The 27,561-nt window shown below is 53.1% G+C and overlaps 3 protein-coding genes across 7 annotated transcripts in view; 2 read left to right on the top strand and 1 right to left on the bottom strand.

Moving 5' to 3' along the window:
* Nucleotides 1–49: 49 nt before the first annotated feature.
* Nucleotides 50–3,898, top strand: MRPL2 (mitochondrial ribosomal protein L2). Its single transcript, XM_045842980.1, has 7 exons — nt 50–243; nt 1,610–1,775; nt 2,396–2,537; nt 2,650–2,765; nt 2,840–2,950; nt 3,203–3,276; nt 3,650–3,898. Exons 1-7 carry the CDS (start codon nt 148–150, stop codon nt 3,860–3,862), a joined length of 918 nt encoding a protein of 305 aa, XP_045698936.1. The 5' UTR covers nt 50–147; the 3' UTR covers nt 3,863–3,898.
* A 564-nt stretch (nt 3,899–4,462) lies between these two features.
* Nucleotides 4,463–18,432, top strand: CUL7 (cullin 7). 4 transcript variants are annotated; one of them, XM_045843600.1, is made up of 26 exons: nt 4,463–4,584; nt 5,447–6,028; nt 6,402–6,553; nt 6,691–7,191; nt 7,684–7,822; nt 7,920–8,116; nt 8,409–8,637; nt 9,179–9,413; nt 9,496–9,601; nt 10,802–11,029; nt 11,312–11,402; nt 11,504–11,675; nt 11,844–11,949; nt 12,239–12,334; nt 12,522–12,697; nt 13,035–13,168; nt 13,507–13,689; nt 13,956–14,062; nt 14,152–14,334; nt 15,229–15,389; nt 15,560–15,776; nt 15,890–16,160; nt 17,122–17,267; nt 17,395–17,521; nt 17,602–17,807; nt 18,047–18,432. In XM_045843600.1, exons 2-26 carry the CDS (start codon nt 5,455–5,457, stop codon nt 18,368–18,370), a joined length of 5,061 nt encoding a protein of 1,686 aa, XP_045699556.1. In that variant the 5' UTR covers nt 4,463–4,584; nt 5,447–5,454; the 3' UTR covers nt 18,371–18,432. The 4 variants fall into 4 exon arrangements, with proteins under 4 accessions (XP_045699556.1, XP_045699557.1, XP_045699555.1 ...); XM_045843601.1 differs by having other exon boundaries at nt 9,176–9,413; nt 14,182–14,334; XM_045843599.1 differs by having other exon boundaries at nt 9,176–9,413.
* A 4,775-nt stretch (nt 18,433–23,207) lies between these two features.
* The window catches only part of KLHDC3 (kelch domain containing 3), a 10,107-nt gene continuing 5,753 nt past the window's right edge, over nt 23,208–27,561 (bottom strand). Inside the window, exons 10-15 of one of the 2 annotated variants that reach the window (XM_045842893.1) lie at nt 25,211–25,358; nt 25,010–25,076; nt 24,804–24,908; nt 24,387–24,461; nt 24,172–24,289; nt 23,208–23,744 (exon numbers count right to left, since the gene is read on the bottom strand). In XM_045842893.1, the coding sequence (XP_045698849.1) occupies nt 23,608–23,744; nt 24,172–24,289; nt 24,387–24,461; nt 24,804–24,908; nt 25,010–25,076; nt 25,211–25,358 (650 nt within the window). In that variant the 3' untranslated portion in view covers nt 23,208–23,607. Of the gene's footprint in view, nt 23,745–24,171; nt 24,290–24,386; nt 24,462–24,803; nt 24,909–25,009; nt 25,077–25,210; nt 25,359–26,772; nt 27,398–27,561 lie in introns of those variants that run through there. The other variant, XM_045842892.1, reaches the window with a different exon arrangement.

Here is a 27,561-nt window from a genome sequence, read left to right as displayed (position 1 = left end):
ACACAGCTGGCCCTCTGGTTCTCCCTCCGCCTCTTTTACGTCATGAAGAAGCGACGGCACTGGGAGTCCTTACCGTCACTCTGGGGCGCCCGGTGTTGTCTAAAAGTAATGGTGGCGTGCTGAGCCCGGAGGGCCTTGGGTACTCTCATGGCCCTGCGAACACTGACCCGTGCTCTGGGCTCTCTGAGCCTGGCGCCCGCGGCGGCTGCTGCCCCCGGCCCGAGCCTGCTTCCGACCGCCCAGGTAATCCACCTTCCCCGGAAATTAGTATATTTCCGTTCGGGCCGCCGGAAAGGGGACCCCCGGGGATGGGAGGCAGGGATACGAGTCTAGTCAGAAGTCACTCCGGCCCGTGACCTTGAGTAAGTCAGTCTAATCCTCAGCCTTCTCCTCTATAAGTGTTGCCATCTCACAGAGCCGCTGGATTCCTCAGACGAGATACTGGAGGTAAAAGTGCTTTGCAGAGAACCGGTTGTACAGGTTTCAATAATAATTGACACTTAACTGGGTGCCTGTCATAAGCCAGGCTTAAGTAATAGAGGTGTTAAATAAGTGAACTCGTTTCAACTATTCTACAAGGTAGTTAGTTATACCTCATATTAACATTCCCATTTTTTAAAAAGAGATTTTATTCATTTATTTTAGAGGGAAAGGGAGGGAGAAAGAGAGGGAGAGAAACATCAATGTGTGGTTGCTTTTCGCGCGCCCCCTACTGAGGATTTGGCCTGCAACCCTAACTGCATGTGCCCTTACTGGGAATCGAACTGATGACCCTGTGGTCCTCAGGCCGGCACTCAGTCCCCAGAGCCACCCCAGCCAGGGTGAACATTCCCATTTTCATATGAGAAGACTGATGAGTAATCCAAGGCCATTCACCAACTATTTGAGCTAGGCGGTCTGGCTTCAAAGCCTGAACTCTTGACCATTATAAACATTAAGGATGCTGACCTTAGAGAATACAGGGCAAGATACCAAGAATAGGAGCCTAAGGTGAAGGTCACAAGGTCCCTAGTGGGTGATTCGTGAATCACAGAAAAGAGTTGTTAAAGTCTTGCTCTAGACTTCTTAAGCTGATGGTAGAGTCTGGCAGAGGCACACTTAAAATTCAAAACCCATTCTGTGAAATCCTGGGAATATAGCAGGGAACAAGACAGAAATGATCCCTTCCCTCTATTTGTATTTGAAAAACTCCCAGAAATATAATGCAGATTAGCAAAAGGCATTGGTGCTGATGGTGGTATATGGATGTGTGGAAGCTACCAGCTCTGGAAAAGGGAGTAGTTTGGGGAAGGAAAAGCTTCTCCTTCCTGGAGGTGGAGAATAGAGCCAGATTTAGTAGAGCATCAAGAGAAGAACATTCCATTACAGAATAGAAATACTTAAGAGGTGAAAGGATCGAATGAGAAGAGGTAATCAACACACCTGGATAAACAGTGCACACTGGTATTTGTACAAGCTGTGAAGGGTAAAGTTTTTGGACTGCTAGTCTGGGACACTTCCAGGAAGAAGTGGGCTACACGCTAAACTTGGTCTCTGCCCTCTCCCTTGGTTCTGTGATGCTTCTCCTTCAATTAGCTTTGAAGTGTAAGAGATTTCTGTTTATCTCCAGGTGACAAACAATGGCCTCCTCAAGTGTCCCTCTGCCTTGTTGCTACCTTGCCGCCCAATCCTTACCTCTGAGGCCCTTGGTGCCAAATCTGTGTCCTGGAAGAGTCATACCAAGTACACCATTAAACCACTGAAGATGAGGAAGTCTGGGGGCCGAGACCACACAGGTGGGAGCAAGGGCAAGAGGATTTAAGCAGTAAGGAGAAAAAACATAGTAGGACCCTGGTTCTGTATATTGATACAGGCAGAGGAATGTAATTAAAACATTTATTGGACTCCTACATATAGTATGTGATTAAGAATGAGCGAATAGAATACAAAGCAATAGACAAGTGGTCTGTGTTCCTAAAAACAATCTAGATAATTGAAGAAAACTGGACATACACAACAAGTTTCATGGCATTCTTCACACCCTTCAAACACTGACAGCAGTTAACCTGAAACCTATAAAATTGTATTAACCAGTGTCATCCCAATCAATTTAAGGAAAAAGAAAACAAAATTGTAACAGTTGAAATCAAGCACTGTTTACATGGCCCTCAGTAAACTTACTGAACTGAGTAATTTGTAAAGAATTTATCTGGAGGTTTTATACAATTTTAATAATAATATAATTATGTTTTTACCAAGGTATGCGTGTGTTTCCCCATCCCCATTTACCCCATTGTGCTCTGAAAATTTTTTATCATTTTCTGCTTGGGTCACAATTCTGGGAAACACTGTTCCCTGCCAAAGACAGGCCTGTTCCTCTGACCTGGCTTATGTCCCCTCACTGCCCTGACCACAGGCCGAATCAAAGTGCATGGTATTGGCGGGGGCCACAAGCAACGTTACCGCATGATTGACTTTCTTCGGTTCCGGCCGGAGCAGGAAGCCAAGCCAGGACCCTTTGAGGAGAAGGTCATCCTTGTCCGCTATGATCCCTGTAGGCAAGTTTGCAATGTGGGGTGATGATGGCATGACTGAGTGACTACTCTGTGGCTTTTCAGAAGATGTGGGGTTGCCTAGATGGTCTGTTCACCTGTCACTCTCCTTGAACAGGTCAGCAGACATAGCTCTGGTTGCTGGGGGCAGCCGGAAACGCTGGATCATTGCTACAGAAAACATGCAGGTTGGAGATATAATCCTGAACTCTGACCACATAGGCCGAATGGCAGGTGAGAAATGGTCACTGAATGTGCGTGGGCTGGGAGGCTGCAAGTGCTCTGGTGCTGATGAAATTCTCTCTTAGTTGCTCCTCGGGAAGGGGATGCACATCCTCTTGGGGCCTTGCCCGTTGGGACCCTGATCAACAATGTGGAGAGTGAACCAGGCCGGGGAGCCCAGTATATCCGAGCTGCAGGTATGAAGGAAGGATGTGGTTGGGGTCTTATCATTTGGAAGGCCAGGGGGTAACCAAGGTCACAATTCTGTGAGGCCATGGGCCCATATCTGGTCCACAGGCAGAGGAAAAGAAGAAAAAAATGAAAATGAGGATGAAGAGGTGCTTGTGTTTTTACCTAAAACATGGCATGTGTCCTGCTTCAGTGTATATGCTCCTAAAGGGCAGGGCTGCCCTTTGTGGAGCGTGGCCAAGCTGCTTCTCCCTCCCCAGGGACATGCGGGGTGCTGCTTCGGAAGGTGAATGGGACAGCCATCATCCAGCTGCCCTCTAAGAGGCAGATGCAGGTGTGTGGGGGAATATGAATGGGAGGGATCAACAAGGGAGGGATTAACAAGGGAGGGATTTTTAGAATGTACCTTTCCTGGCCCACATAGCTCCCAGATGTTTTATGTTAGGAACTAGCCCAAGCTCGGTCTGACCTTTTCTGCTGCGTGAAGTGACTGGGAATGCTTAGTCAGGCTGTCACCATAATGGGATAGAAAACTGTCTTTTGTTTTCAATTTCTATAGGACCTGCACTCAGGCTCACTTGTGTCCTGCTTTCCCCCATCTTTTCCCTTCTCACTGAGTGTCAGGACCTTCCCAAGAGTCCTGCCCTCGACATTAGCAGGTTTTTCCCCCACATGGTGCATTCTCTTCCATCTGCTTTCTCTGTCAGGTGCTGGAAACGTGCATAGCAACAGTAGGCCGCGTATCCAATGTTGATCACAACAAACGGGTCATTGGCAAGGCGGGCCGGAACCGCTGGCTGGGCAAGAGGCCTTCCAGTGGGCTGTGGCACCGCAAGGGGGGCTGGGCTGGCCGAAAGATTCGGCCGCTGCCCCCAATGAAGAGTTATGTGAAGTTGCCCTCAGCTGCTGCCCAAAGCTGATAACCCCTGGACTATAATAAAATGACTTGATTTGTATCTGTTACTGTTGTTTTGGAAGGGGAGATGGTAAATACTAGACCCGGGGAAAAGAACGGAGCGAACAAATGTGTGGGGAGGAGAAAGGGAAGGATGATATGGGGCAAAGACTGCGGCTGCAACCTCATTTCCGTTCCTTCACAGGTAATGGAGGAGGGGGTGATAAATGACCTACAGGGTATTACATAGCTCTGACTTGGGGAAATGGAGAAGGCACTTCCGGTGGCAGGAGGGAGGAGGGAAAGGAAGAGGATAGGGTGGAGAGGAGGAGGTGGAGTCTTGCCGTAGCCAAGGTGGCACCCACAGCTCCGCCCCAGGGCCCCTAGCTTCGCTTGGGGTGCAGCGGAATCAGCAAAGCCGCTGGATGAGTGGCACAGCTCCCAAAGCTGGGTGGGTGGCACAAAGGGCTGGGGACCTGCCCCTTCCCTGCCCAGCTGTAGCAGACCTGCACGCACTAGCAGTGACAGTAAGCCCAGCCTCTGGGCTCTGAGTCCCTGCAAGCCACACCCCCTGCCCCAACGCCTGTCCTACGGAGGCACGCCCCCTCCCGCCTCTCTACCTTGACCCCCTGGGGGGCCCAGGCGGAGCCCAAATCTGTGCTCGCCGGCATCGCCGCCATCGTCTGCGCTGCGTCCCTAGCTCAGAGAAGGACAGGCCTCTCACCAGGACCCCAATCGACTTCTGAGGTGGCCAGAGCCCCACCGCGGCCCCCTGCTCCTACCCCGGGTTTTCTTCCCCCAACGAGCCCACCGAGCTTTCCCCACACCCGACCTCGCGTCCCCCTGTTCCATTGTGCTTCGGGATTCTCCTTTATCCTGCCTCCGGCCACCCACCCCCCACCTGGTCGCGCGGCCACCCACCCCCACCTGGTCGCGCGTCCCCCCCCCCACCCCCCTTTGGCTTCTTGGGTTTGTGACCCTCGTCCACCAAGCCTCCAGCCCCTCACTTACCGGGTCTCCTGCGCACTTTGCCCGGGGCCTTATGTTGCCCTCACTGGCCTTTCTGCTCCGGCGCCTTCAGTCACAGGCGCCTGCAGCCCACCAGCCTGTCCTCCCAATCCGTGGCGCCATGCGCCCTACCCAACCACTAATTCTCTGGGTCTCCTTCCTCTGCGACTCACCCTCCTGTGGTTCACGCATCGGAGCTTACCATACACATTTGTGTCATTCCTCAGCGTCCCACCGCCCAACACACCTGGCTCTGGGCTGCCCCCACCTGTCCCAGGGCCTCGGGCTTCCCTTGTATCTCTGAGACGGCCCAGCCCCCACTGTCCCTTTGCCACTGCTCGAAACCAATCCACTCTAGACTACAGGGCCTTAGACCCTCCTTTTAGCCCCCAAATTGTGTATTCTCTCACAACAAACACCCCAGTGTTCTGCTTGGGTCTGGACCCACCCAGCATGCAGCAGGCAACTCCTGGGCCCTGCTTTACTCCTACCCAGCCCAGCAGCTGGTGCCACATTTGCTTCCCCTCTTGTGGCGGTCCTTGATTTTCTGACCTCCCCTCTCACTTTCGCTTGCCTGTTCTCTTTTCCCTGTTTGCCCCAGGTGCCAGGATGGTGGGGGAACTCCGCTACAGGGAATTCAGAGTGCCCCTGGGGCCCAGCTTGCATGCCTATCCTGATGAACTGATCCGCCAGCGAGTGGGCCACGATGGGCATCCTGAATACCAGATCCGCTGGCTTATCCTCAGACGTGGGGAGGATGGGGAAGGAGGCCAAGTGGACTGCAAGACTGATCACATCCTGCTATGGATGTCCAATGATGAGATCTATGCCAACTGCCACAAGATGCTGGGCAAGGATGGCCAAGTTATTGGGCCTTCCCAGGAGACTGCAGGGGAGGCCGGGGCTCTGGACAAATCTGTGCTAGGGGAGATGGAAACGGACGTGAAGTCCCTGATTCAGAGGGCCCTTCGGCAGCTGGAGGAATGTGTGGGCACCGTTCCGCCTGCTCCTCTGCTTCATACTGTCCATGTGCTCAGCGCCTATGCCAGCATTGAGCCCCTCACTGGGGTCTTCAAAGACCCAAGGGTCCTGGACTTGCTCATGCACATGTTGAGTAGTCCTGATTATCAGATTCGCTGGAGCGCAGGGCGGATGATACAAGCCCTGGCCTCTCATGATGCTGGTGAGGAGTAGTGTGCAGAGGAGGGGAGAGCAGGAGAGGGGCTGGGTCACCTTAGGGCTTCACAGGACACTGTAGCAGGAGTGTGATCTCATCAGTACATAAGTGATCTGTTGCTCTTCTCTCAGAATGGAAAGAAAAGGAGGTGGGGGATAGGTATGGGCACGTCTGCAGAAAGAGGAAAGACTGAGTGTCCAAAAACCTCATATTAATTGGCTTTCTATGGAAGTTTTATCTTTTGAAGCAAATCAGCAAATCACGTCATTCCTAGTGTGTGGTGGAAAAAGGATTGGACTGAGGGAGTAGGGGGGCCTAGGAGAGATACCTGGGAAGGGTGAGGTTAGGGAGCAGTTACTGACTGGGGTGTGGGTTACAGGGACCCGGACCCAGATCCTTCTGTCACTGAGCCAGCAAGAGGCCATTGAGAAACTCCTGGATTTTGACAGCCGCTGTGCTCTGCTGGCTCTGTTTGCACAAGCCACACTCTCCGAACACCCCATGTCCTTCGAGGGCATTCAGCTGCCACAGGTATTCTGTCGGGGGTTTGGGGGTGAATCTAGGAAAATCTAGGGGCCAGGCCTTTACAATTCCCCATAGAGGATGGTGTAGGGAGGGGTGCTAAAGGTTGGACAAAGCGGATGTAGGCCAAAGGTTGTGTCCTACAGGTCCCAGGAAGGCTGCTTTTCTCCCTGGTGAAGCACTATTTGCATGTTACCTCCCTCCTGGATCAACTGAATGACAGTGCTGCAGAACCAGGAGGCCAGAACAGCTCTGCACCCGAGGAGTTGAGTGGGGAGAGGGGTCGCCTGGAGCTGGAATTCAGCATGTCCATGGGCACCCTGATCTCAGAGCTGGTGCAGGTCATGCGCTGGGACTGGGCCTCAAGCAGACAGGGGCCCTCAGCAAGGTCCTCCAGTTCCATCTTTCAGCCCCCACTAGCAGGTGCAGGCCTCGGGCTGCCACCCACCCAGGCCCAGGCCTCCCTCAGGAGGTCAAGGAGGTTTCGTCCTCGCTCTGAGTTTGCAAGTGGCAATACCTATGCCTTGTATGTGCGGGATACACTGCAGCCAGGGATGCGGGTGCGGATGCTGGATGATTACGAGGAGATCAGTGCTGGGGATGAGGGCAAGTTCCGGCAGAGCAACAGTGGCGTGCCCCCTGTGCAGGTGAGCTGGCGCATGGTGGTGGGACACTGCTGGGGATCTGTTTGGGTGACACATAGCTGGGGCTTCCATGCAGTGGGCTCTGGGAGGTCACCCAAGGAGAAAACCCCAAGGGAATTGAAATGGTCAAAGTAGGGTCAGCAACTGAGAAGGGGGGCATTTGAAAGGCTGAGAAAATCTGTTTCGGAGTCTGTGAGGTCAGAAAGATTCCCAGGAGGGAACGGATACAGCAAGGCTCTCCCCAAGGCCAGGGCCGGGGAGGCAGGGTGGTTGATGCCAGGAGGAAGCGTAGGGGTATAAGCCGTCGAGGACGGGTGAGAAGATGAGGCAAAGCATGGTCGTGTTCTCCCTGTGCCAGTGTTTTGCTGTCTGACGGTTTTTACAAACTGGACGAGGGTCACCTGAGGGCTGTATGTCCTCATCACTGGTCCACAGCCAGTCATTAAGTGAGCTCTCTATTCCCGTTCCCTCTCTGTTTTCCCCCATGTCTTCCAGGTGCTGTGGGGATCGACAGGCCGCACCTATTGGGTCCACTGGCACATGCTGGAGATTCTGGGTTTTGAGGAAGACATCGAGGATGTGGTGGAGGCTAATGAGTACCAGGGAGCTGTGGTCAGTGGAGCCCAGGGTGTAGGTGAGCCCGGAGAGGAAGCTGGAGGAAGCTTTAAGCACAGGGGCAGCCATCTGGCTGGGTGGGCAGTGACACTGTGCCCTGCGACCCATTTCCACAGCCCTGCCCTCCTGGCGGTGGAAGCCCATGGCAGAGCTCTACGCCATGCCCTACGTGCTGCCTGAGGATAAGGACACTGAGGAGAAGGAGCACCTGACCCAGGCTGAGTGGTGGGAGCTCCTCTTCTTCATCAAGAAGCTGGATGGACCTGCCCATCAGGAGGTTCTCCAGATCCTCCAGGAGAACCTGGATGGGGAGGTAGAGCCTGCCCAGAGACAGAGAAGTTGGAGGCCTCCACTGCAAGGATTGCCCTGTGACAAAGCATTCGGGAGGCTCAGGATGGGTGGGCAGATTGACAGTGTAAGGAGCTGCAGGGGAGGGATCTAAAATGTTCAGGGATGTTGGCGAGCTGTTTGGGAGGAGCCAGCTGCCAGCCGTGAGAGCTTCGGGGTGGGGAAGGCATATGCAGAGATCCCCGCCCCTACCAAGTGGCCCTGGAGCCTCTCTGCTGGCAGGGATGCCTGCAGTGAGAGCTTCTCCCCGATGACAGATTCTGGATGACGACATGCTGGCTGAGCTGGCCGTGCCCGTGGAGTTGGCTCAGGACCTGCTGCTAGCTCTGCCACAGCGACTCGATGACAGCACTCTCAGGGACCTGCTTAATTGCCGTGTCTACAGGAAATATGCGCCAGAGGCCCTGGCAGGGCAGCCAGCTTACCGGTCCCTGCTGGAAGCCCAGGCCCAGCCTCAGGAATCAGAAGACACGGCCAGAGTGAAAGGTGGGGCACCAAACAGAAACAGCAGCTCTGCAGAGTGGCCTCCGGGAGGGCATGAGCGGAGGAGCGAGGGCTGTGCTGGGTTTTGTGCAGTCCCATTTGGAAGAGATGGCACCTCGGGGAGAAACCAAAACTTAGAGATGAGCAATGAATGAGAAAAGCAGACATTGAGCTCCTTCCAAAGAATGAAGGAGGATGTAATGTTTAAAGCCTTAAAAAGCCCACCACCCCCTCATTTAATTTTTTCCATTGTAGAGAAAAACAAATTATTGCTTGTTTTTAGATACAGGGAAAATGCTGTTTTTCTGTAGTCAGGAAGCTCCTTTGCAAGTTTAAGCACTCACGATATAAAATTTGTCACGAAGTTGTCTTGTAAGTACATAATAAGATACAATGAGATCCCAAAACCTACCTTTTAGGGGTACAGAACAAATCAAAAACATTTTTAGGAGAAATTAGGAACAAGATTGAGAGTTATGAACCTGTCCTCTGATTCTCACGTCACTAAGTGGCCAACCCTGAGACTTCCCCCATCCTGCAGCAGAAGAGCCCCTGACGCAGTGCCCCAGCAGTCCCCTGCGACATCTGGTGGAGGGCCACGGGCCAGCTGGGCAAATTGTCCTGGACCTGGAGCAAGCCCTCAGCTCAGAGGGGACCCAGGAGAGCGAGGTCAAGTCACTGCTGCTGCCACTGCAGCGGCAGCCCCAGCCCTTCCTCGTGCTGATGCGGAGCCTCAACTCTCCAGCGGCCGGCAAGGCCCTGCACCTGGCTGTTCTGAGGTGAGGGGGCGGTGAGAGGTGGGGCGGGCGAAGGGGTCTCCAGGGCTCACTGCACATCTCTCCTCCCACCCCTGCACCCCAGAATCCTGACTCGGTTGGCGGACTTCCCTGAAGCACTGCTGCTCCCCTGGCACGAGGCCCTGGATGCCTGTGTGGCCTGTCTGCAGTCCCCCGACACTGACCGAGAGGTACCCCCGCCCTGCTCTGGGGAGGCACTGAATGCAGAGGATGAAGGGCAGCCTCCACTGAGGCAGACCTGCTGGGTGGGGCTCCGGAGGGCACAGTGGAGCCTTTGTGCTCTTGGTGTGGGTTTTGTTTTTAAAACTGAATTTTATTTTTTTAAAGACTTTATGTATTTATTTTTAGAGAGAGGAAGAGACATCACTGTGTGGTTACCTCTTGTACACCCTCCCACTGGGGATCCGGCCCACAGCCCTGGCACATGCCCTGACTGGGAATCAAACCTACAACCCCTTGGTTCATAGGCCGGCACTCACTCCACTGAGCCACACCAGCCAGGGCTGAATTTTATTTCTTTAAATGGGTACTACATTCACACAGTTCCCAAATCAAAGTGATATAACAAGGTATACACTGAGAATTCTCACTCCCACCTGAATTCCTGTTTTCCCCATACCCCCCAAATGCCCCTTAGTGGTAACCACTTGTATTAATTTATATATCCTTATGTGTTTCCTATGTAAATATAAACAAACCCAAATATATGATCTCCCCCCTAAATGTATGATCTTATTTGCCATCTCCTTTTTTACACAAAAGGTTATGTTCATATTGCATCAAGAGCCTCAGTGGCTCCCATTTGGCTGGACCTGTGGGCGTGGAAGAGGGTGAAGGAGGCAAAGGGGACCATCGTATCCCATAGTCCCCTGCCACAGTGGCATTCTGGGCATGGAAGACTTGGGAAGGGGTCAGAGGACTAGGGTCCTGGTGACAGTGGGTATCTGCAGTATCCACCTTTGGCCGTTACCCAGATTTTAGTTCCCAAGGCGTGCACACACCCCTGGCCCCTCTCAGCCGCCTTCCTGCTGACAGGTGTCCTCTTAGTGCCTGCGGATCTGAAGATGCAGCCCCACAGCTGGGCCTGCAAAGAAACAAGCCGGGATGCACTCTGCACCTCTCACAAACAATCAGCAGTTAGGGACCCTAGCCGGCAGGGCATCTGGCTTTTCCATTGCAGTTGTCTTTGGTTCCCTCACTCCACTCAGCCCTCATGTCCCCTCCATCCCTGTCTTTTTCCTTCCTTATCTGACTAGTTCACTGCAGTAGCTCCAGCACCCAGTACACAGTTGGTGTAAGTAAACATTGCTGCAGCTGCTCTTGTGGCCTATGCCTTACCCCTGTAGTCACCTCCCCTGCCCCCATCCTAGGTGCTCCAGGAACTAACCTTCTTCCTGCACCACCTGGCCTCGGTGAGCAGGGACTATGCCGTGGTGCTAAATCAGCTGGGAGCCCAAGATGCCATCTCCAAGGCCCTGGAAAGGCACCTCGGAAAGCTGGATCTGGCTCAGGAGCTGCGAGACATGGTGTTCAAATGTGAGAAGCATGCCCACCTCTACTGGAAACTCACCACCAACATCCTGGGAGGCTGTATCCAGGTCAGGAGGAAGGACAGGGAAGCTCGTGGGTGCATAGGTGGGTAAGAATAGAAACCTGAGCACTGGAGGGGCGGGGGAGGGTGTTTCTGAAGTGGGGGCAGACAGGTGAGTCTAGTAAACCTGGGGGTGTTTGTTCTCTGCACCTCTGCCCCACCTGGACCTGTTCTGCCGGGGTTATGGAGGAGTCCCATTGCTGCTGAGTCTTTCTCCATTAGTATTTCTGTGTTTCTCCACGTTCCTCCTTCCTCCCTGTGTCCCTTCTCTCTGGTGTTCCGGCTGCAGATGGTGCTGGGTCAGATTGAAGACCACAGACGAACCCACCGACCCATCAACATCCCCTTCTTTGACGTGTTCCTCAGATATCTGTGCCAGGGTTTGTGCCTGTACCCACATTCCACCGTGTCCCCATCCCTGTGTCTGTTCTCCCTTGACTTGTACCAGGCTGTGACCGCCACCCCTTCCCACTGTCCCCAGGCTCCAGTGTGGAGGTGAAGGAGGACAAGTGCTGGGAGAAGGTGGAGGTGTCCTCCAACCCGCACCGGGCCAGCAAGCTCACGGACCGCAACCCCAAGACCTACTGGGAGTCCAACGGCAGCACCGGCTCCCACCACATCACCTTGCACATGCAGCAGGGCGTCCTCATCAGGTAACGTGCTGCATGCGCATGCTTGGCCACACCTATACTTTCTCACAATTTCCATGATTGTTTGGGGGGAAGCACCACCCCCGTGAATATGATCAAAGGGTCCCCTTGGCTCTGTCTTCAAGGATATGACCGGTCCAGTTTCAACTGGTTCCTTTTCCCTGCTCCCAGGCAGCTCACTCTGCTGGTGGCCAGTGAGGACTCGAGCTACATGCCGGCCAGGGTGGTGGTGTTCGGGGGCGACGGCACCAGCTCTCCTAACACAGAACTCAACTTGGTAGGGGCCCCTGTGCCATTAGACCACCCCTGACAGGACCAGCTCTCCTGCCTGCACTCGTACATTCCTCCCTGTCTGGCGCCCTATAGAAAGCAGTTCTTTATCCCTGTGCCTTTGGGATGGCATCAGGCCCTGAATAGTGAGAGTGGCATTAGCACCCTTTCATCAGGATGCTGCACAGCCAGGGCTGGGGAAGGGAGGGACACAGCAAGGGGACGGGAACCAACTTGTGCTTTCAGCACTCTCATCCACACGTGTGGAGGCAAAAACCCTCTCTGCCCCCCGCCAGGTCAACGTGATGCCCTCCGCCAGCCGGGTGATCCTCCTGGAGAACATGAACCGCTTCTGGCCCGTCATCCAGATTCGCATAAAGCGCTGCCAGCAGGTAGGGCGGGCTGTGATGGGTGGCCCCGGGCACGGGGCTCTGTGCCCCACAGCTGTCATAGACCGTGGGCCAGAGCTCCGGCCTGGGTCGTGGGCAGCTCCAGGGGCGAGGCACGAGGGTGTGGCTGACTCCAGCCCATTCTGAGGAGAGTGTGGACCGGGTGAAAACAGATGTGTGCGCCTTGCAGGGCGGTATCGACACCCGCATTAGAGGGTTGGAGGTCCTGGGCCCCAAGCCCACATTCTGGCCAGTGTTTCGGGAGCAGCTGTGTCGTCACACACGCCTCTTCTACATGGTTCGGGCACAGGCCTGGAGCCAGGACATAATGGAGGACCGCAGGAACCTCCTGCACCTGAGTTCCAGGTGAGTGTGAGCCTGTGTGTGTGCCTGTGTGTGTAAAGGGTGAGAGTATCACAGATGGCTGCTGGGTGGGTTCTGCGGAGGGCCTAAGATAGAGCGCTAACACGCTTGTGGAGGGGCCGGAATGCTCTGCAGTTTGGGGAGGGGAGGAAACAATAAAGAGAAGAGGTTTCGCTGGCGGGCTGCGAGTGGGGTGAGCCAGTTAATGTGTGGGGAGTTGTCTAGTGCTGAGTGGGGATTTGGTCTGGTTGCTGGGGGTGAGCTGGCAATCTTAGTCTGGGTGGTCACTGGGTCACTTAGGCCTGGAATCTCTGACACCTTCCTCCATCATCATGTCCAGACTCAATGGGGCTCTGCGCCAGGAGCAGAATTTTGCCGATCGCTTCCTCCCTGACGATGAAGCTGCCCAAGCACTGGGCAAGACCTGCTGGGAGGCCCTGGTCAGCCCCCTGGTGCAGAACATCACCTGCCCCGGTAAGCATCCCGAGCCCTGGCCCTCTTTACCATCCTGTCGTTTACCCACTAGATGGCCTCTTCTTGCTCTGCCCTATAGCCACCTGGGTGATGCTCTTGGCCCTTTTAGGACGCTCATGTTTGTTTGGAGCCCCAGTGCCCCCTTCTCAAAGCCCAGCGGCCACCTACTTCCTCATGTCTCTCCATGCCAGCTGACACCATAAGGTCGGGAGGGACCTTGCCACCTCCTTTCCCCGTATCAGTCTGTCTAGTTGCTCTTTCTCCACGCTCCAGTCCTGCCAGCCTCCCTGTCTCCCTGGAGATGTGCTCTGCCTTGGCTTGTTTTCCCTGCCTTCTAGATGAGAATGGCATCAGCCCCCTGGGCTGGCTGCTGGACCACTACCTGGATTGCCGGGAGGCTGCTCACAACCCCCAGAGCCGTGCAGCAGCTTTCTCCTCAAGGGTGCGTCGCCTCACCCACCTGCTGGTGCACGTAGAGCCCTGTGAGGCGCCTGCTGTGGTGGGGGCCACTGCTCAGCCCAGTGAGTACCAGGGGATTCGGGCAGGAGCTCAGGTAGGTGTATGGCCATGTGCCCTCAATCACGTACTACAGCTTCTGCTCCTCCTCACCCTGCTCCTCCCTATGTGCTCAGCCTGTTCACCTTCCAGCTGTTTGTCACTCCCACCCAGGAACACCATTTGGGATGGTAACATGTCAGGAAAGGCCCCAGGGCTCACCCTTGAAATGGGACCGAGGAGCTGAGGGGCTGCCCCCATCTTGCCTCTGCCCCTCCCTCTGTCTCCACAGAGGGCAGAAACAGAAGCCACGACTGGAGCTCCCTGGCTACCCAGGGGCTTCCCAGTGGTATCCTGAAAAACCTGACCCGCTGTTGGCAGGCTGTAGTGGAGGAGCAGGTGGGCAGGGGCCAGTGCAGGGAGGGAGGGTGGAACTGTAATGGTGGCATGTTGGGTCGCCTCCTCACGCTGCTGCCCCTCGTCCCCAGGTGAACGCTTTTCTGACCTCACACTGGCAGGATGATGACTTTGTGCTGCGCTACTGCGAACACTTTAATAAGCTGCAGAAGTCAAGCTCTGAGCTGTTTGGGCCACGGGCGGCCTTCTTGCTGGCGCTGCAGAACGGCTGTGCTGGGGCCTTGCTGAAGCTCCCTTTTCTCAAAGCTGCCCACGTGAGCCTCCCAGCCTCGCTTCTGCCCTGGGCCTCCTCCCACAGGCTCTCCACTCCCACCTCCTCAAGGGGCCCAGCTTTCCGTTCCCATTCAACAAGCAATGTGTATCAGCATGTGACCCTGTTACCTAAAGTTCAGAGAAAAAAATCATTACCCACAGCGTGCAGTCCTACTATATCTTGATATACTTTCTCCTGTTTGAATGCATGATTTAACAGTTTACTCAAGAGGAGCTAAAATGCTCTCTCCTGTTTTTCTTGATCATTACATTAAAAGCCTTTTCCAGTGTTGGTATTCACCCTTATTTTTTATTTGTGCATAAATTCCATCTAATGGATGTACTATAATTTACTTCCCCATTGCCATCATCCCATAAATATTAAACAAGTGCTTAAAATGTGTCAGACACTGTGATAAGAGCTGAAGGTAGATGAAGTCTCTCTCCTCAAAAGTTTACTGTCTTCTAGGGAAGACACAGAGTTAAGCAAACGATAAATAGACGAAAATGTGACAGGTTCCCTGGTGTGCAGAGACTGGTGCGGCGGGAGCGGGAGCAGCAGCTGCCTGGTTGCCCCCGGTGGTTCTGGTGGTTCCGTTTCTGACCCGGTGGTTCAGTAACGCCGCAGCCCGCCCATCTTTGTGCGCGTAACTTATTTCCTCATATTATCGTTACTAGTTTGACTTTTAAACATGCTCAATGTGAAAAAACACTTAACAATTCTTAACGTTGATTTGCACAATTGCTAATGACTTTATAAGAGTTTTATGAAAGTGTTGACCAGTTTATGAAGCTTTGAGCCATTCCCATCTGCTGTGTCTGACCCGTCTCCTTGCCCCCACCTGCCACCTCTACTTGCCAGTTCATGGTTTTCCTGTGCTCTTCCCACTGCCCAGGTGAGTGAGCAGTTTGCCCGGCACATTGACCAGCGGATCCAGGGCAGCCGGATTGGTGGGGCCCGGGGGATGGAGATGTTGGCGCAGTTGCAGCGGTGCCTGGAAACTGTGCTGATTTTCTCCAGCCTGGAGATAGCCACCACATTTGAGCATTACTACCAGTGAGTGTGGACCTAGTGAGTGAGAGCTGGGGGGAGGCAGGACGACAGGGGCAGGTCCAACTCTCGGGGCCTGGAAGTCTAGGGTCCAGGCAGGCTGGAGGCCAGGAGTGGGAGGCTGGGCCATGCCGAGAGCCCCCACTGAGGCCGGGCCTGGGCTGTGTGTGCTGCAGGCACTACATGGCGGACCGTCTCCTGAGCCTGGGCTCCAGCTGGCTGGAGGGGGCCGTGCTGGAGCAGATCGGCCCCTGCTTCCCCAGCCGCCTCCCCCAGCAGATGCTGCAGAGCCTGAGCACCTCCGAGGAGCTGCAGCGCCAGTTCCACATCTATCAGCTCCAGCGGCTTGATCAGGAACTCCTGAAGCTAGAGGACACAGAGAAGGAAATACAGGTGGGTGCCAGGGAGGTAAGGATTAGCAAATGGCAGCTAGGAAAGAGGAGCGACATGGAGCAGACCAGAGGAGGCCCGCTGGCTTTTGGGAACCCTGTGTTTCTTCCCTTCAGGTGGGCCATGAGGCCGGTGGCAAGGAACACAACAGAGAGTGTGAAGAGGAAGCCGAGGAAGCTGGAGCAGCAGCGGCCACAGATGTGGCAGAAGAGGAGGAGGAGAGTGAGGACCTCTACCATGAAGGGGCAATGCCAGAAGTGTCTGTGCTAGTCTTGTCACCACGCTGCTGGCCCATGGCCTCCATCTGCCACACACTGAACCCCAGAACCTGCCTGCCCTCCTACCTGAGGGGCACTTTGAACCGATACTCCAACTTCTACGACAAGAGTAAGGAGGGAGACAGAGGGAACTGGGGCCTGGGAAAAGGTTGGGATACTGGGGAAGAACCTGGGGTTGGGAGCTTTAATGGGGTGGATTTGAGAAGGAAGAGCAGGAGTTGGGTTTGGTGTGGGAGTGGGGTTATCATGCACCAGGTCCCCAGAGCATTGCCTTTTCCTGTCAGTATTGTCAGGACTGTCTTTGTGGGTGGTGAGGAGGATGGAGGCAGGAGGCACCTGAGGCCACCAGAAAGGGCCCTCTCTTCCTCAGTGGTAGGTGTCTGACCCCTGGTCAGTCACAGTAACCTAAGCTCCCCACTTGGGGCTGATCCGGGGCCAGGCAGTGGCAAAGGAGGGGGAAGAGAATCAGACCTGCCCTCAGGGAGTCCCGGACATTGGCTTCTCTCTCAGGGATATTCCAGTTAATGGGAGCCCCTGTCCTTCCTTCCTTCATGGTTTTGTCTCCCTAAAAAAAATGGTGAACTCACCCTGGCTGGTGTAGCTCAGTGGACTGAGTGCGGGCCTGCAAACCAAAGGGTCGCTAGGCCCTTTGATTCCCAGTCAGGGCACGTGGCCTGGGTTGCAGGCCAGGTCCCCAGTAGGGGGCGCACGAGAGGCAACCACTCATTGATGTTTCTTTCCCTTTGTTTCTACCTCCCTTCCCTGCTGTCTAAAAATAAGTAAATAATTTTTTTTTAAAGTGAGGAACTCCTGAGAGTCCCTAATCAGCCTGCCCGGTACAGGGCTGTGCACACAGCAGGCTCCCCGATGCCTGAGGCTCACGTGGGAGTCAGCAGAGAAGGCTGAGCTCTGGAAGGCTCAGGCCAGGAACCACAGTGCCCACAAATGCTGGGCCGCACACTCTGCAGAGACTGGCAGGGGCAAAGCTCCACCCATGGCACACCCTCACCGGCCCCAACTCCCTCCTTTCCCTGCTCTTAGTCCCTCTCCTCCTCCCTGATCCTCCTCAGGTCAGAGCTACCCTGCCATGGAGCAGACCCCGCAGAGGCAGCTGCAGTGGACGTGGCTGGGCCGGGCCGAGCTGCAGTTTGGGGAGCAGACCCTGCACGTGTCCACCGTGCAGATGTGGCTGCTGCTGCATCTCAATGACCTGAAGGTGCCCCAGCTGTCTTCGTCCCTGCCTCTTACCTTTCTTCCTAAACTTGGACTCCCATCCTCCTCCCCTCTACCCTCTCTGTCTAACTTTTGGGGGAAGCCCTGAATGTTCCTTTCTGTTCTCTAAGGAAGTCTCCATGGAAAGTCTGCTGCCACTCTTGGGGCTCTCTCCAGAGATGCTGAATCAGGCAGTTGGCCTTCTCACCTCTTCAAGAGGCCCCCTGTACCTTCACGAGCAAAAGGATGTCCCAGGAGGTTCGTACTTAGGGCAGAGGGGCTCAGCCAGGGTCAGCCTCATCATAGACACCCCACCGAGTGACCAGTGCTTGTTTCAGGTGTGCTCAGGGTTCGAGATGACAGCGAGGAGCCCAGGCCAAGGAGGGGCAATGTGTGGCTCATCCCGCCTCAGACCTACCTGAAAGCTGAAGACGAAGATGGCCGGAACCTGGAGAAGAGACGGAACCTTCTGAACTGCCTCATTGTCCGAATCCTCAAGGCCCATGGGGACCAGGGGCTGCACATCGATCGGCTCGTCTGTCTGGTAGGTGGGGGTGGGCACTGGATGAGGGAGCTTTGGGGTTGGGGGGGTCCACAGCAGCAGGTGAGTCCACATTTGAAGCCTCTGGTTCACTCTGGTGCCTGTAGGCATGAAGATTGAGGTTGGTGTGCACCTGGTGTCCTTAGAACTGACTGCTCTGGCAGCTTGTGCTCAGGGTGGGAGTGAGACGTGGGGTCAGCTGGGTGTCTGACCTTTTGTTCTCCCTTCCTTCCCCATACCAGGTGCTGGAGGCTTGGCAGAAGGGCCCATGTCCTCCCAGGGGTTTGGTCAGCAGCCTGGGAAGGGGGTCTGCCTGCAGCAGTACCGATGTCCTCTCCTCCATCCTGCACCTCCTGGGCAAGGGCACGGTGAGACGCCACGATGACCGGCCCCAGATGCTGTCCTATGCAGTCCCCGTGACTATGATGGAGCCTCACACTGAGTCCCTGAACCTAGGCTCCTCAGGCCCCAACCCACCCCTCACCTTCCACACCCTGCAGATCCGATCTCGGGGTGTGCCCTATGCCTCCTGCACCGTCACCCAGAGCTTCTCTACCTTTCGGTAGCCCTGGAGAAGGGACCAGGGCTGGGGCTTTCTACAGAAATAAAACACAGGAGTTGGAGGACACGGCCTGTGTGGTGACTGCTGGGGATCTGACAGGGGCACGGGGCACTTTCCTGGCTAAATGGAGAGAAGAGTCCTCTGGTTCCAAGGCCAGCTTGTGCCAGCAGCCACTTGTAGGGTGAGGGTGACAGCCTGGGGAGGAAGGTGGAAGAGTCAGGTGTGACTAGCAATGCCCTCTCGGCAGGGGATGAAGTGGACAGGGATGGACCTCCCCCTTCTTGGAGGGGGTGTGGTCAGCAGTGCCTTCACCCGGCCAGCTGGAGACTCAAGCCCATCTTGTCACACGCTGGACGACATGTAACCTGGGCAGATTATCCAGCAGGGCTCCATTTTCCTTCTTTGTGGAACTGGATCGGTCACTGTGGGATTCTGACCAGCACTGGGTGTGGGAGCACTTGACACGGTGAGGCTTTGCCAATGGCCACCACACCCAGCAGTGAGTGCACCTTCCCTAGTGAGGCTGACAGGGGGATGGTGAGATAGAGGGCACTTGAAGGCACCCAGGAGCCAAATGTGTGCCGTCCAGATGCTTTAGGATCTGGGTTGGAAGCAGACCTAGATGGAACTCTTCTCCTCATTGCCCACCCGCTGGCTGTGCAGAGCAGCCCACGTCACCAAAGCCAAACCCCACCAGCCAGGTAGGCAGGGCTGCACTGCGGATGGCTCCCCTGGCACCACCCACACTGAGGCAGGGCGGGTCAGGCTAGGGGGGCCGCGTGCCAGGAGTGGAGCTCTGCCTTTTGGCAAAGGCCATCAGGGGAGGAGGGAGGGAGTGACCCAGGCATCCTGAGTCCATGGTTCTTGCAGCCAAGAGGTGACTAGGAGAAAGCTACAGAAGAAAGGAGGCGGGTGAAGGGGTGAGTCAGGTGGTGACAGAGTTCAGAAGCCAGACAGATAGAACTGGGTGCCACCCAGGACAGATTTGGAATAGAATCCATAAGGGAAAAAGAGGTCAGGGCTTGTGAGAGTCAGGGTGCCCAGGACGAGGCAATGAACCTGAGGGCCAATAGGATGGACACAAAGGGCCTGTGCTTGCTTTGCTCTACAGTAGGATAGCCCCATGGAGCTGTCAGTGGTCCTCACAGCCGAGCCACAGGCAGCAGCAGTCTCGGGCTGTGGCAGGCCCCAGGGCACACCCAGGCTGCTGCAGTGTCCCACCTGGGTGCCTCTCCGTCTTCATGCCAGAGATCATCGCCTACTCTCTCTTACTGAGCAGCCCATGCCTATTCTTGAGGTAGCCTTTAGAGTCCAGAGCTTTTTGCCCTTTTCTGGGTTCTCACACTCTTTATGGACCTATCCTCCATCCGAAACCCAGAGAGCTCCTGGGCTCTAGTAGCCAGGCAAGTATGCAGCACATGTAGGGGACAAGATGGGTCTTTCACCCACTTTAACGCTGTGCCACTGCCGCCGCCCCTTGGGCTCCTAGGTGGGCTGAGCTCCATGCCACTAGGTCTTCCTCCGTGCACTTGTTCAACTCCGTTCATCCTCAGCCACCCGTCCCTCGGTCTCCCACAGGGGACCTACCTGCTCATCTGCAATGGACAAGTCTCCAGCATTTCATTAAGTGAAGAACTCCCCAACTGTGGCCCCAAAACTTCGCACGTTCTTGTCTGCCATCCAGTTCCTGTGTTGCCCACTGTCCTTAGCATGCAACCTAACCCCACCTTCAGACTCTGTCTTGGCCGATTTGCCCACATTCAGCTATCCAGGGAGCAGTCTGGACTTGGCCCTTCTCTCGCCAGCACCAGTGAAGACCTGAGCCTCTTTGCCCACCGTCAGAACTTACCATCCCCAGAGGGCAAACCATGGATGAGTCAGTGGACAGCAGTTTGCTACCCTAAGTGAGACCATCCCCACAGCCTCGATTCCTCGTATCCCTACAGCTGGTTTGCACACTAAGGACAACACATTAATTCCATTCATAAGAAGTGTCCCAAAACAGAGACAGTGGTTCAGTGATCGCCTTGAACTGGGGGAACTGGAAGAAAAGGGAAGTGACTGCTAGAGGGCTGGGGCTTCTTAAGGAAGGGTGTCAAAAATGTTTTAAAATTGATTGTGATGGTGGTTGCACTATTCTATGACTGTAGTAGAAATCACTGACTTGTACCTTTTTTAAATTAAAAAAAAAAAGATTTTAGTTTGATTCCCAGTCAGGGCACATGCCTAGGTCACAGGCCATGGCCCCCAGCAACCGCACATTGATATTTCTCTCTCTCTCTCCCTTTCCTCTCTAAAAATAAATAAAATTAAAAAAAAAAAAAAAGAAAAAAAGAAAGACCCTTGGGCCCCAACCCAGGCCTGCTGACTACGAATTTAAAAAAAAAAAAAGATTTTATTTTTAGACAGAGAAGAAGGGAGGGAGAAGAGAGGGAAAGAAACATCAATGTGTGGGTGCCTCTCATGCATCCACTACTGGGGACCTGGCCTGCAACCCATGCATATGCCCTGACAGGGAATCGAACTGGCTGGTGTAGCTCAGTGTGCAGGCTGCTGATTTGTACATTTTAAATGAGTAAATTGTATGATATTTGTGAATTATATCTCAATAAATCTGTTACAATAAAAAAAAAAAGAACAACAAAATCCACCCCAACAAATCCTTAACTGAAGCTCAGAGCTCTCCAATGCCTCCTCCACATCCCTGAAGGGAAAAGTAGCAGTTTGAGGGCTTGGGAGCCCATATAGCCTCGCAGTGGACACAGGTGTCCTTGACCAGCCTTCATTGGAAACCCCTTCTCATGCTGGGAAACTTACCACCATAAATCTAGATGTAAGGTAAGAGCCCGCCTCCCACCATGTAAAAGAGCAGGTACTTGCTTTCCCAGCATCCTCTTGCAGCCGTGTAACCAAGGCCTGGGTAATCAGATGCCTCTGCCAGTAATTTCTAAATTTAGAGCCAAGCAGGAAGAAAAGTGGAGCGTACCCTTGGTGGCAGCAGTGACATCTTCACAACAACACTCTGGTTCCAAGGTAGGATTTAGAGTGCTTTTAACTGCTCAGAACCACCTCCCCTCCCCAACACACACTTTTTAAAGTTACTCTCCAACCTTCTTAAGAGTTTCTGTGAGCCTAATAGTTCAATAGTCTTTTTCTGCTTTTATCAGCCAGAATCTGTTCTTTGGCTTTAAAGTAGCATTGTCACATGTCATTGGGGACCCTAAAGCCCTAGATCCCTCCTCCTTCTGGGCAAGGCAAACTATCTTGGTAATTAGCCTTCTGCTTACATGTTTCATTTCACTGTCATCAGAACATCTTGCACCCCATTCCAGAAGTATCAAGCAATAGACATCCTAGGGTTTTGTTTTTTTTTTCCTTAAAGATTTTATTTATTTCTAGACAGAGGGGAAGGGAGGGAGGAAGAGAGGGAGAAGAACATCGTGTGGTTGCCTCATGTGCCCCTTACTGGGGACCTGGCCCGAAACCCAGGCATGTGCCCTGACTGGGAATAGAACTAGTGACCATTTGGTTCTCAGGCTGGCACTCAATCCACTGAGCCACACCAGCCAGCCACATCCTAGTTTCTTCTGCCTTTCCCCTGCTCCCCGCACCTTTTATTTTATTTTATTTTATTTTAGAGAGGCAGAGAAACATTGGTCTGTTATTTCACTTACTTATGTGCTCATTGGTTGCTTCCTGTGTGTTCTGAGTAGGGACCAAACCCGCAACCTTGGTGTATCAAGACAATGCTCTAACCCACGGAGCTACCTGGCCAGTGTGTTCCTTTTCTTTATAGCTGTTTTTAGGTATGTCTTCCTGATGTCCCATTAATTTGTTATTTATCTATTTCTTGCTTGGAATTTCCTGAGCTAGCATTTATAAATTTCAGTTCTAGAAAATTTTCAGCCTTATCCACACCTTCCAGAACTCTGATGTCACACTTCACTCTATCTTGTTTTGGTGGGGGTTTTTTTTGGTATTTTTCCCATTACTATTTAGACCCCTTGTATCCTCCTCCCCACTCCTGTTTTCTAACCTCATTCCCCCAGTTTCCATTTCTTTGTGACCCTGTGCTCCACCTGTGTAACATCTTCAGATTTACTTTCGGTTCATCCCCTTCTCAGGTGTGTCCAATCTACTGCTTTACCATGAAGTTTCTAAATTTGTATTTTCATTTTTAAGTTTCAAACAAGCTAATCTGGTGTTTTTGATATCCTTTTCATTAGTCATGCTTTTTCATTAAACATAAGACATTTTGTATTTTGCATGTTATACTTTCTACATCTATCTTTGCTGGTCTGCTTATCTATTGTTCCTAATGACTTGCTCATAGTGGCTTCTTGTGTGCTTTCTGTTTCATTATAAACTCAGAGTCTTTGAAATTTTATCTCAGGTACCTAATTTTTGGAGGCCCAGGTTTAAAGGACAGTCCTCGAGAGACCTGTTTTTCCTGCTGCCAGGTGCCTGGAGGGACCACCAACCTAAGACCACTTTAAACTGAACTATCAGCTTAAGGATTTTTCAGTCCACACAGGTAGCATGACTCCTAGACCCAGACAGTATGGAAAGCCAGCTGTGCTTACATCACTGGGGACACGTTTTTTTTTTTTCCTACTTCACACCTCCCCTTGCATCCAAAGTGAAAGTTCAGTAGGTGAGTTGTGGGACTGGTTCACTCTAAATGATTGTGTCATCTTTTGGGTTTAAATAGGAGGGATCTCTGATCTCACTTCCCACTCTGTATGGGCCTTAGGTTTCTGCTGCCCCCACACATGGTCCACCAAGACAGTAGTTCCAGGCCACCCACAAACCCCACACAAAAAGCAGAATAAAAAAAAAGATGAGTGACGAGAATGTTTATGAACTGGCTCCTACATAAAGTCTGAGTCCTGAGAGCCATCAACAGACTGGATGGCCTTCACTAGCCCAAAGGTCACTGATTCTTTTTTCCTAGGTCAGAATCATTGGTTTAAGGTAAAGGTTGGAGGCCATGAGGACATGATGCACCAGGTCCAAGCAGAGTGAGTGAGTAAGTGTGGCATGGCAGAAGGCTGAGCTGCTTTTATTGTCCAGCCCTGGGGCAGTCCAAGAATCCTCGAGTCATTTCTGAGCCAACCTAGTTGAAGGGCAGCTGTGATTCTTGTCCTTGAATGGGAAAGAACCAGGACAGGCCAAGCCCAAGTTTGTCCTCACAGATCCACTTCTCATCAGGGCAGCGGCAGAGCTGAGGACAATTCCTCATTAGACTTTGTTCAAAGGGAGATGTCTCCTGTCCTTGCCTGCGTTTCGGCGCCTTTTTCGACTCAAGAAGCTTTCTAGCTTCTTGCTGCGTTTCAGCTCCTTGAATTTTTCAGCTAGGGCCAACTGGCGCTGCTCAGCTAGATAACAGAAAAAAAAAAGTTGGTGAGCCAAGGAGGGCACACCCCTCTTTCCCTTAACCTAGCAGTAATTCTCAACCACTGTGCTGAGACACACAACTTTATTAGAGTTCTCTGGTGTGTGTATGCAAATCCATGTTTTCTGATTCCATTCTTTCTCAGCTCAACTGTTAGCTCTGGTGTGCCCAGCCCAGCATATGTCGGGGGCAGGACAGAGATAAAAGCAACACCCCCTGCCCACAACCTAATTAGGGAAACAAGAATCATTACAAATAACTCCTCCCCACTACGTTTCTACTTTCCTCCAATTTACCACGGGATCGTCTTCATACTCCCTTAGGGAGCTCGTGGACCTCCAGCACAGTACCCTGCTATGGCCTCCGGCTCCATCCCTGTTACTAGCCTGTAACAGTTGTGCCCCACTTACATTTCTTCAGGAAGTATGGACGATGGCCCTGCTGGGCCTGAGCCCGCCGCTCCTGCTTCAGGGCCAGGTGCAGCTCCTGCTGCCGCTTTCGCTCCTGCTGTGCCATTTCTTGCTGCTCCTGGGGAGCAAAGATGAGACGGGTGAATAGGAGAGACTGTGAATCATCATCTCTTGCCTTGAACTACTTTTACCACCCACCCACAATTCTGACTCACCATTCGCTGTAGCAGCAGCTGCAGCTTCTCATGCTCCTCCCCTGAACGGTGCTTCTTCAGTTGCTTTTTCACAAGCTCCACAGTGGGAAATCAATATGATGGTTAGCATTCTGTAAATGTTAGCTGAAATTCTGTGCCAAGCATTACTCTAAGAGGTCCACATACATTAACTCAATAACACTATGAGACAGGAATTATTACTCTCTTTTTATGATTAGAACACTGAAGCAAAGCCAGGTTAAATAACTTGCTAATGGTCAGCTAATGAACTGACAAGCCAGGATTTGACTATAAGAACCAAATTAAGAAGAATTAAACCTGCCCCACCACCATGTTCCTGGTTCCTCTGCCAGACCCTCTAACCTGTGCCCGTTTCCTACCCCTCAGAACCCTGTGGACCAGCTTCACACAGCACACCTCTTTCTCTTTGGCTCTGATGTCATTCAGGAATTCATACGTTTTGTCAAACACTTCAGGATTATATTCCCCTGACAAATCGTCAAAGCGGGGGTCGCGGGCTACCTTTGGAGAGAACACAGAAAATATTTAAAAACAAACAAACAAACAAACAAACAAAACCCAGTTCAGTCTCTTTTCACAAGAAAGCATTTTCTGCCTCTCACCTTCTTACTGATGGGAACAACTTGACGCAAAAATGGCACCTGGACCTTGGCTGACATTTCCAGAGGCCTATGGAGAAATTAAAGGACAGTTTAAGGGGACCCTAGTCTTGGTCAAAAGCCTCCCACCTGCCACCTGAGAAAGCAGACACCTATTCAAGGTCCCCGTATCCTCCAACTCCTGGGGCAGGCCTTGCTCCTCACCTGTGCTTATCTGCGACACATGCATTTTGGATAGGTGGTCTAGAACCGTGCTTCTTAGTGCTGTTTCCAGCTACCAATTGTTTGTAAGTCTTAGTTCCCACTTTGCTCTGCAATTTCAGCAGCTCCTCAAATGACATGTTAGATGTGTCTGTGGAAAAGGGTAAAGGCGGGAGGGGCACACAACTCAGCTCAGCACCTCCCACTGCTGGAAAGACACCATGCCATCTGCTGCCTCACCTCCCGCAACCATTGCTCAGATGTCACATACTCGGTGAGGCTTACTCTGATCACTTACAATTCCAACCTCTCCCCTGCTTTATTTCTTTCCACAGCCCCTACCACCTCTTTGGGAAACTGAGATACAATTCACATGCCATAAAATTCTCCATTTACAACATACAATCCTGTGCTTAATATTGTCTTTTAATATATTGATTTACGTATCTTTTTAAAAGATTTTATTTATTTTTAAAGAAGAAAAGGAAGAAAGAGAGGAAGAGAAACATCAGTGTGTGGTTGCCTCTCATGCACCCCATACTCGGGACCTGGCCTGCAACCCAGGCATGTGCCCTGACCGGGAATCCAACCAGCCACCCTTTGGTTCTCAGGCTGGCGCTCAATTCACTGAGCCACACCAGACAGGGCACATATTCCTTTTTTTTCTTTTTAACTGCCTTTTCTAAAAGACAAGTTCTATAAGAACAGAGGCTTTTGTCTGCTTCATTCATTACTGTATCTCCAGCATCTAGAGTTGTGCCTGCATACAGATGCTAAATAAATGTTGGCTAAATTTCCTGAATCTTGACTTACTAACCAGCCTTTCTTCCCCAGCAACCCAAGCCCTTTTCTGACTGTGCTTTTGCACACGCCTCTTCTCCCTGGGGAAAATTCCTCACCCTCGCTTTAAGAAACTGCTCAGGATGTCCTAGCCCAGTGAGCATCCCCTCTCACTCCTCACTTCTCATTGCGCTGGGGACGCTCCTCGCGTTAGCCCTTCAGAGAATTTACCAGGCTCACGGTAACTGCGCCGCAGGCTCGAAACCCGCACCAGACAGGGAGCCCTGCATCTCGTCCTCCTCCCGACCAGCGCTGCCGCGCGCCCTCACCCTTCCGTAGGTCCCCGGAGGCCACGCCCCCTCCATCCTCCTCGTCGTCCCGGGCTCCGCCGGGAGACCCGGGAAGCTCCGGGACGCGGCGGCTCACTCTCCGCATTGCCTCGTTAGGCGCGGCGAGGACAAATTGCGTCACTTCCGCTCCGGGGGCTCCCGTCCCGCCTCTTCCGGCAGCCCCGGAGGCCAAGTCTGCACACGTAACTGGAGACAATGTGCTGCTGACTGCTGAGCTGCTTGTGTGAGAACCAGGAGTGCCGCCTGGAAGCTCTAGGCCGCAAGGAACGCCCACTGGATTTACCGGCACCTTTTTGTCACAGGGCTCGGGCCTCAGCGCCGGAGAAGCTAGGGCCAGGCCGCAGTGGTATTCGATCTGCAAATGCTCTTGGCTGAGAAGCCGGAACGTCAGCACCCCAACCCCCCTTTGCAATCTCATTCCACAAAAACAGATAATTACGTTTGGAGGTTTTTAATTCATTTTTATAAAATCCGAGCTGGCTGACAGCATCAGGGTTACAGCAACAGCTCGAGGAAGGGGGGTGGGATTATCTGCTGGTCCTCGCCTTCCCCAGGTCAGGGAGAAGGAGGTTTCATGGCAACAGCTGCAACTTCTCTCAGCTCCCAATCAGTGCTCATGGCTTAAGCAGGGACGGGGTGAAAATAGAGCTGGGGGAAGCTTCTGAGACCCAGACACTGCTCGCTTCTCCCTTCTCCCCATTCCCTTCACTTCTCAGCAGAGCCTGGCTGGCCTGGGGCAGAGCAGAGACCCAGGAGCAGTTGGAAGGAGGTGGATGGGACAGAGCACCAAGGGAAGGGGCCCTCGGCCCAAGGAGGGAGGGAACCTAGCCCTCCCCCCACAGCTCCCCACTGAGTTCACAGCACTGAAAACACCTCTAGTCCAACAACTCCACATAGAGGTAAACCAGGGTCCAAAGGGGCAGGCAGGTGAGAGATGGGCAGGGGCAGTGGAGACAAGAGCAGGCTCAGTAGGGGTGCCGGCAGAACTTCCTCCTACCCATGGGAGGAGACGATGGGGCGACTGATATTGCTGTTGGTGGTCATGGCATTCAGCTCCCACCTGGAAGGCAAATGGTGACAAACATAAAGGACAGAAGAAGGAGCCTCCACCCCTCAAGTCCAGAACTGCTAACAAAACCATGAATACACCAGTGTCTTCAACTTCTTTAAAGCTTAACTATCAACAGCCACCTCTTCCTTATAGCCCTACTATGTTTATCAGGT

The sequence above is a fragment of the Phyllostomus hastatus genome, unplaced genomic scaffold (genome assembly GCF_019186645.2).
Source record: "Phyllostomus hastatus isolate PE091 unplaced genomic scaffold, TTU_PhHast_1.1 phas_contig_40, whole genome shotgun sequence".
Classification (NCBI taxonomy): Eukaryota; Metazoa; Chordata; class Mammalia; order Chiroptera; family Phyllostomidae; genus Phyllostomus; species Phyllostomus hastatus.
This window is presented reverse-complemented; position numbering and strand designations above follow the sequence as displayed.

Excerpts from the sequence above, each read along its gene's own strand:
- CUL7 (XM_045843599.1), top strand. The coding sequence starts at position 5,455 with ATGGTGGGGGAACTCCGCTACAGGGAATTCAGAGTGCCCCTGGGGCCC. Across the intron at positions 6,029-6,401 it reads CCTGGCCTCTCATGATGCTG|GGACCCGGACCCAGATCCTT; the intron begins GTGAGGAGTAGT and ends TGTGGGTTACAG. Across the intron at positions 7,192-7,683 it reads GTGGCGTGCCCCCTGTGCAG|GTGCTGTGGGGATCGACAGG; the intron begins GTGAGCTGGCGC and ends CATGTCTTCCAG.
- MRPL2 (XM_045842980.1), top strand. The coding sequence starts at position 148 with ATGGCCCTGCGAACACTGACCCGTGCTCTGGGCTCTCTGAGCCTGGCG. Across the intron at positions 1,776-2,395 it reads TGGGGGCCGAGACCACACAG|GCCGAATCAAAGTGCATGGT; the intron begins GTGGGAGCAAGG and ends CCCTGACCACAG. Across the intron at positions 3,277-3,649 it reads CCTCTAAGAGGCAGATGCAG|GTGCTGGAAACGTGCATAGC; the intron begins GTGTGTGGGGGA and ends TTTCTCTGTCAG.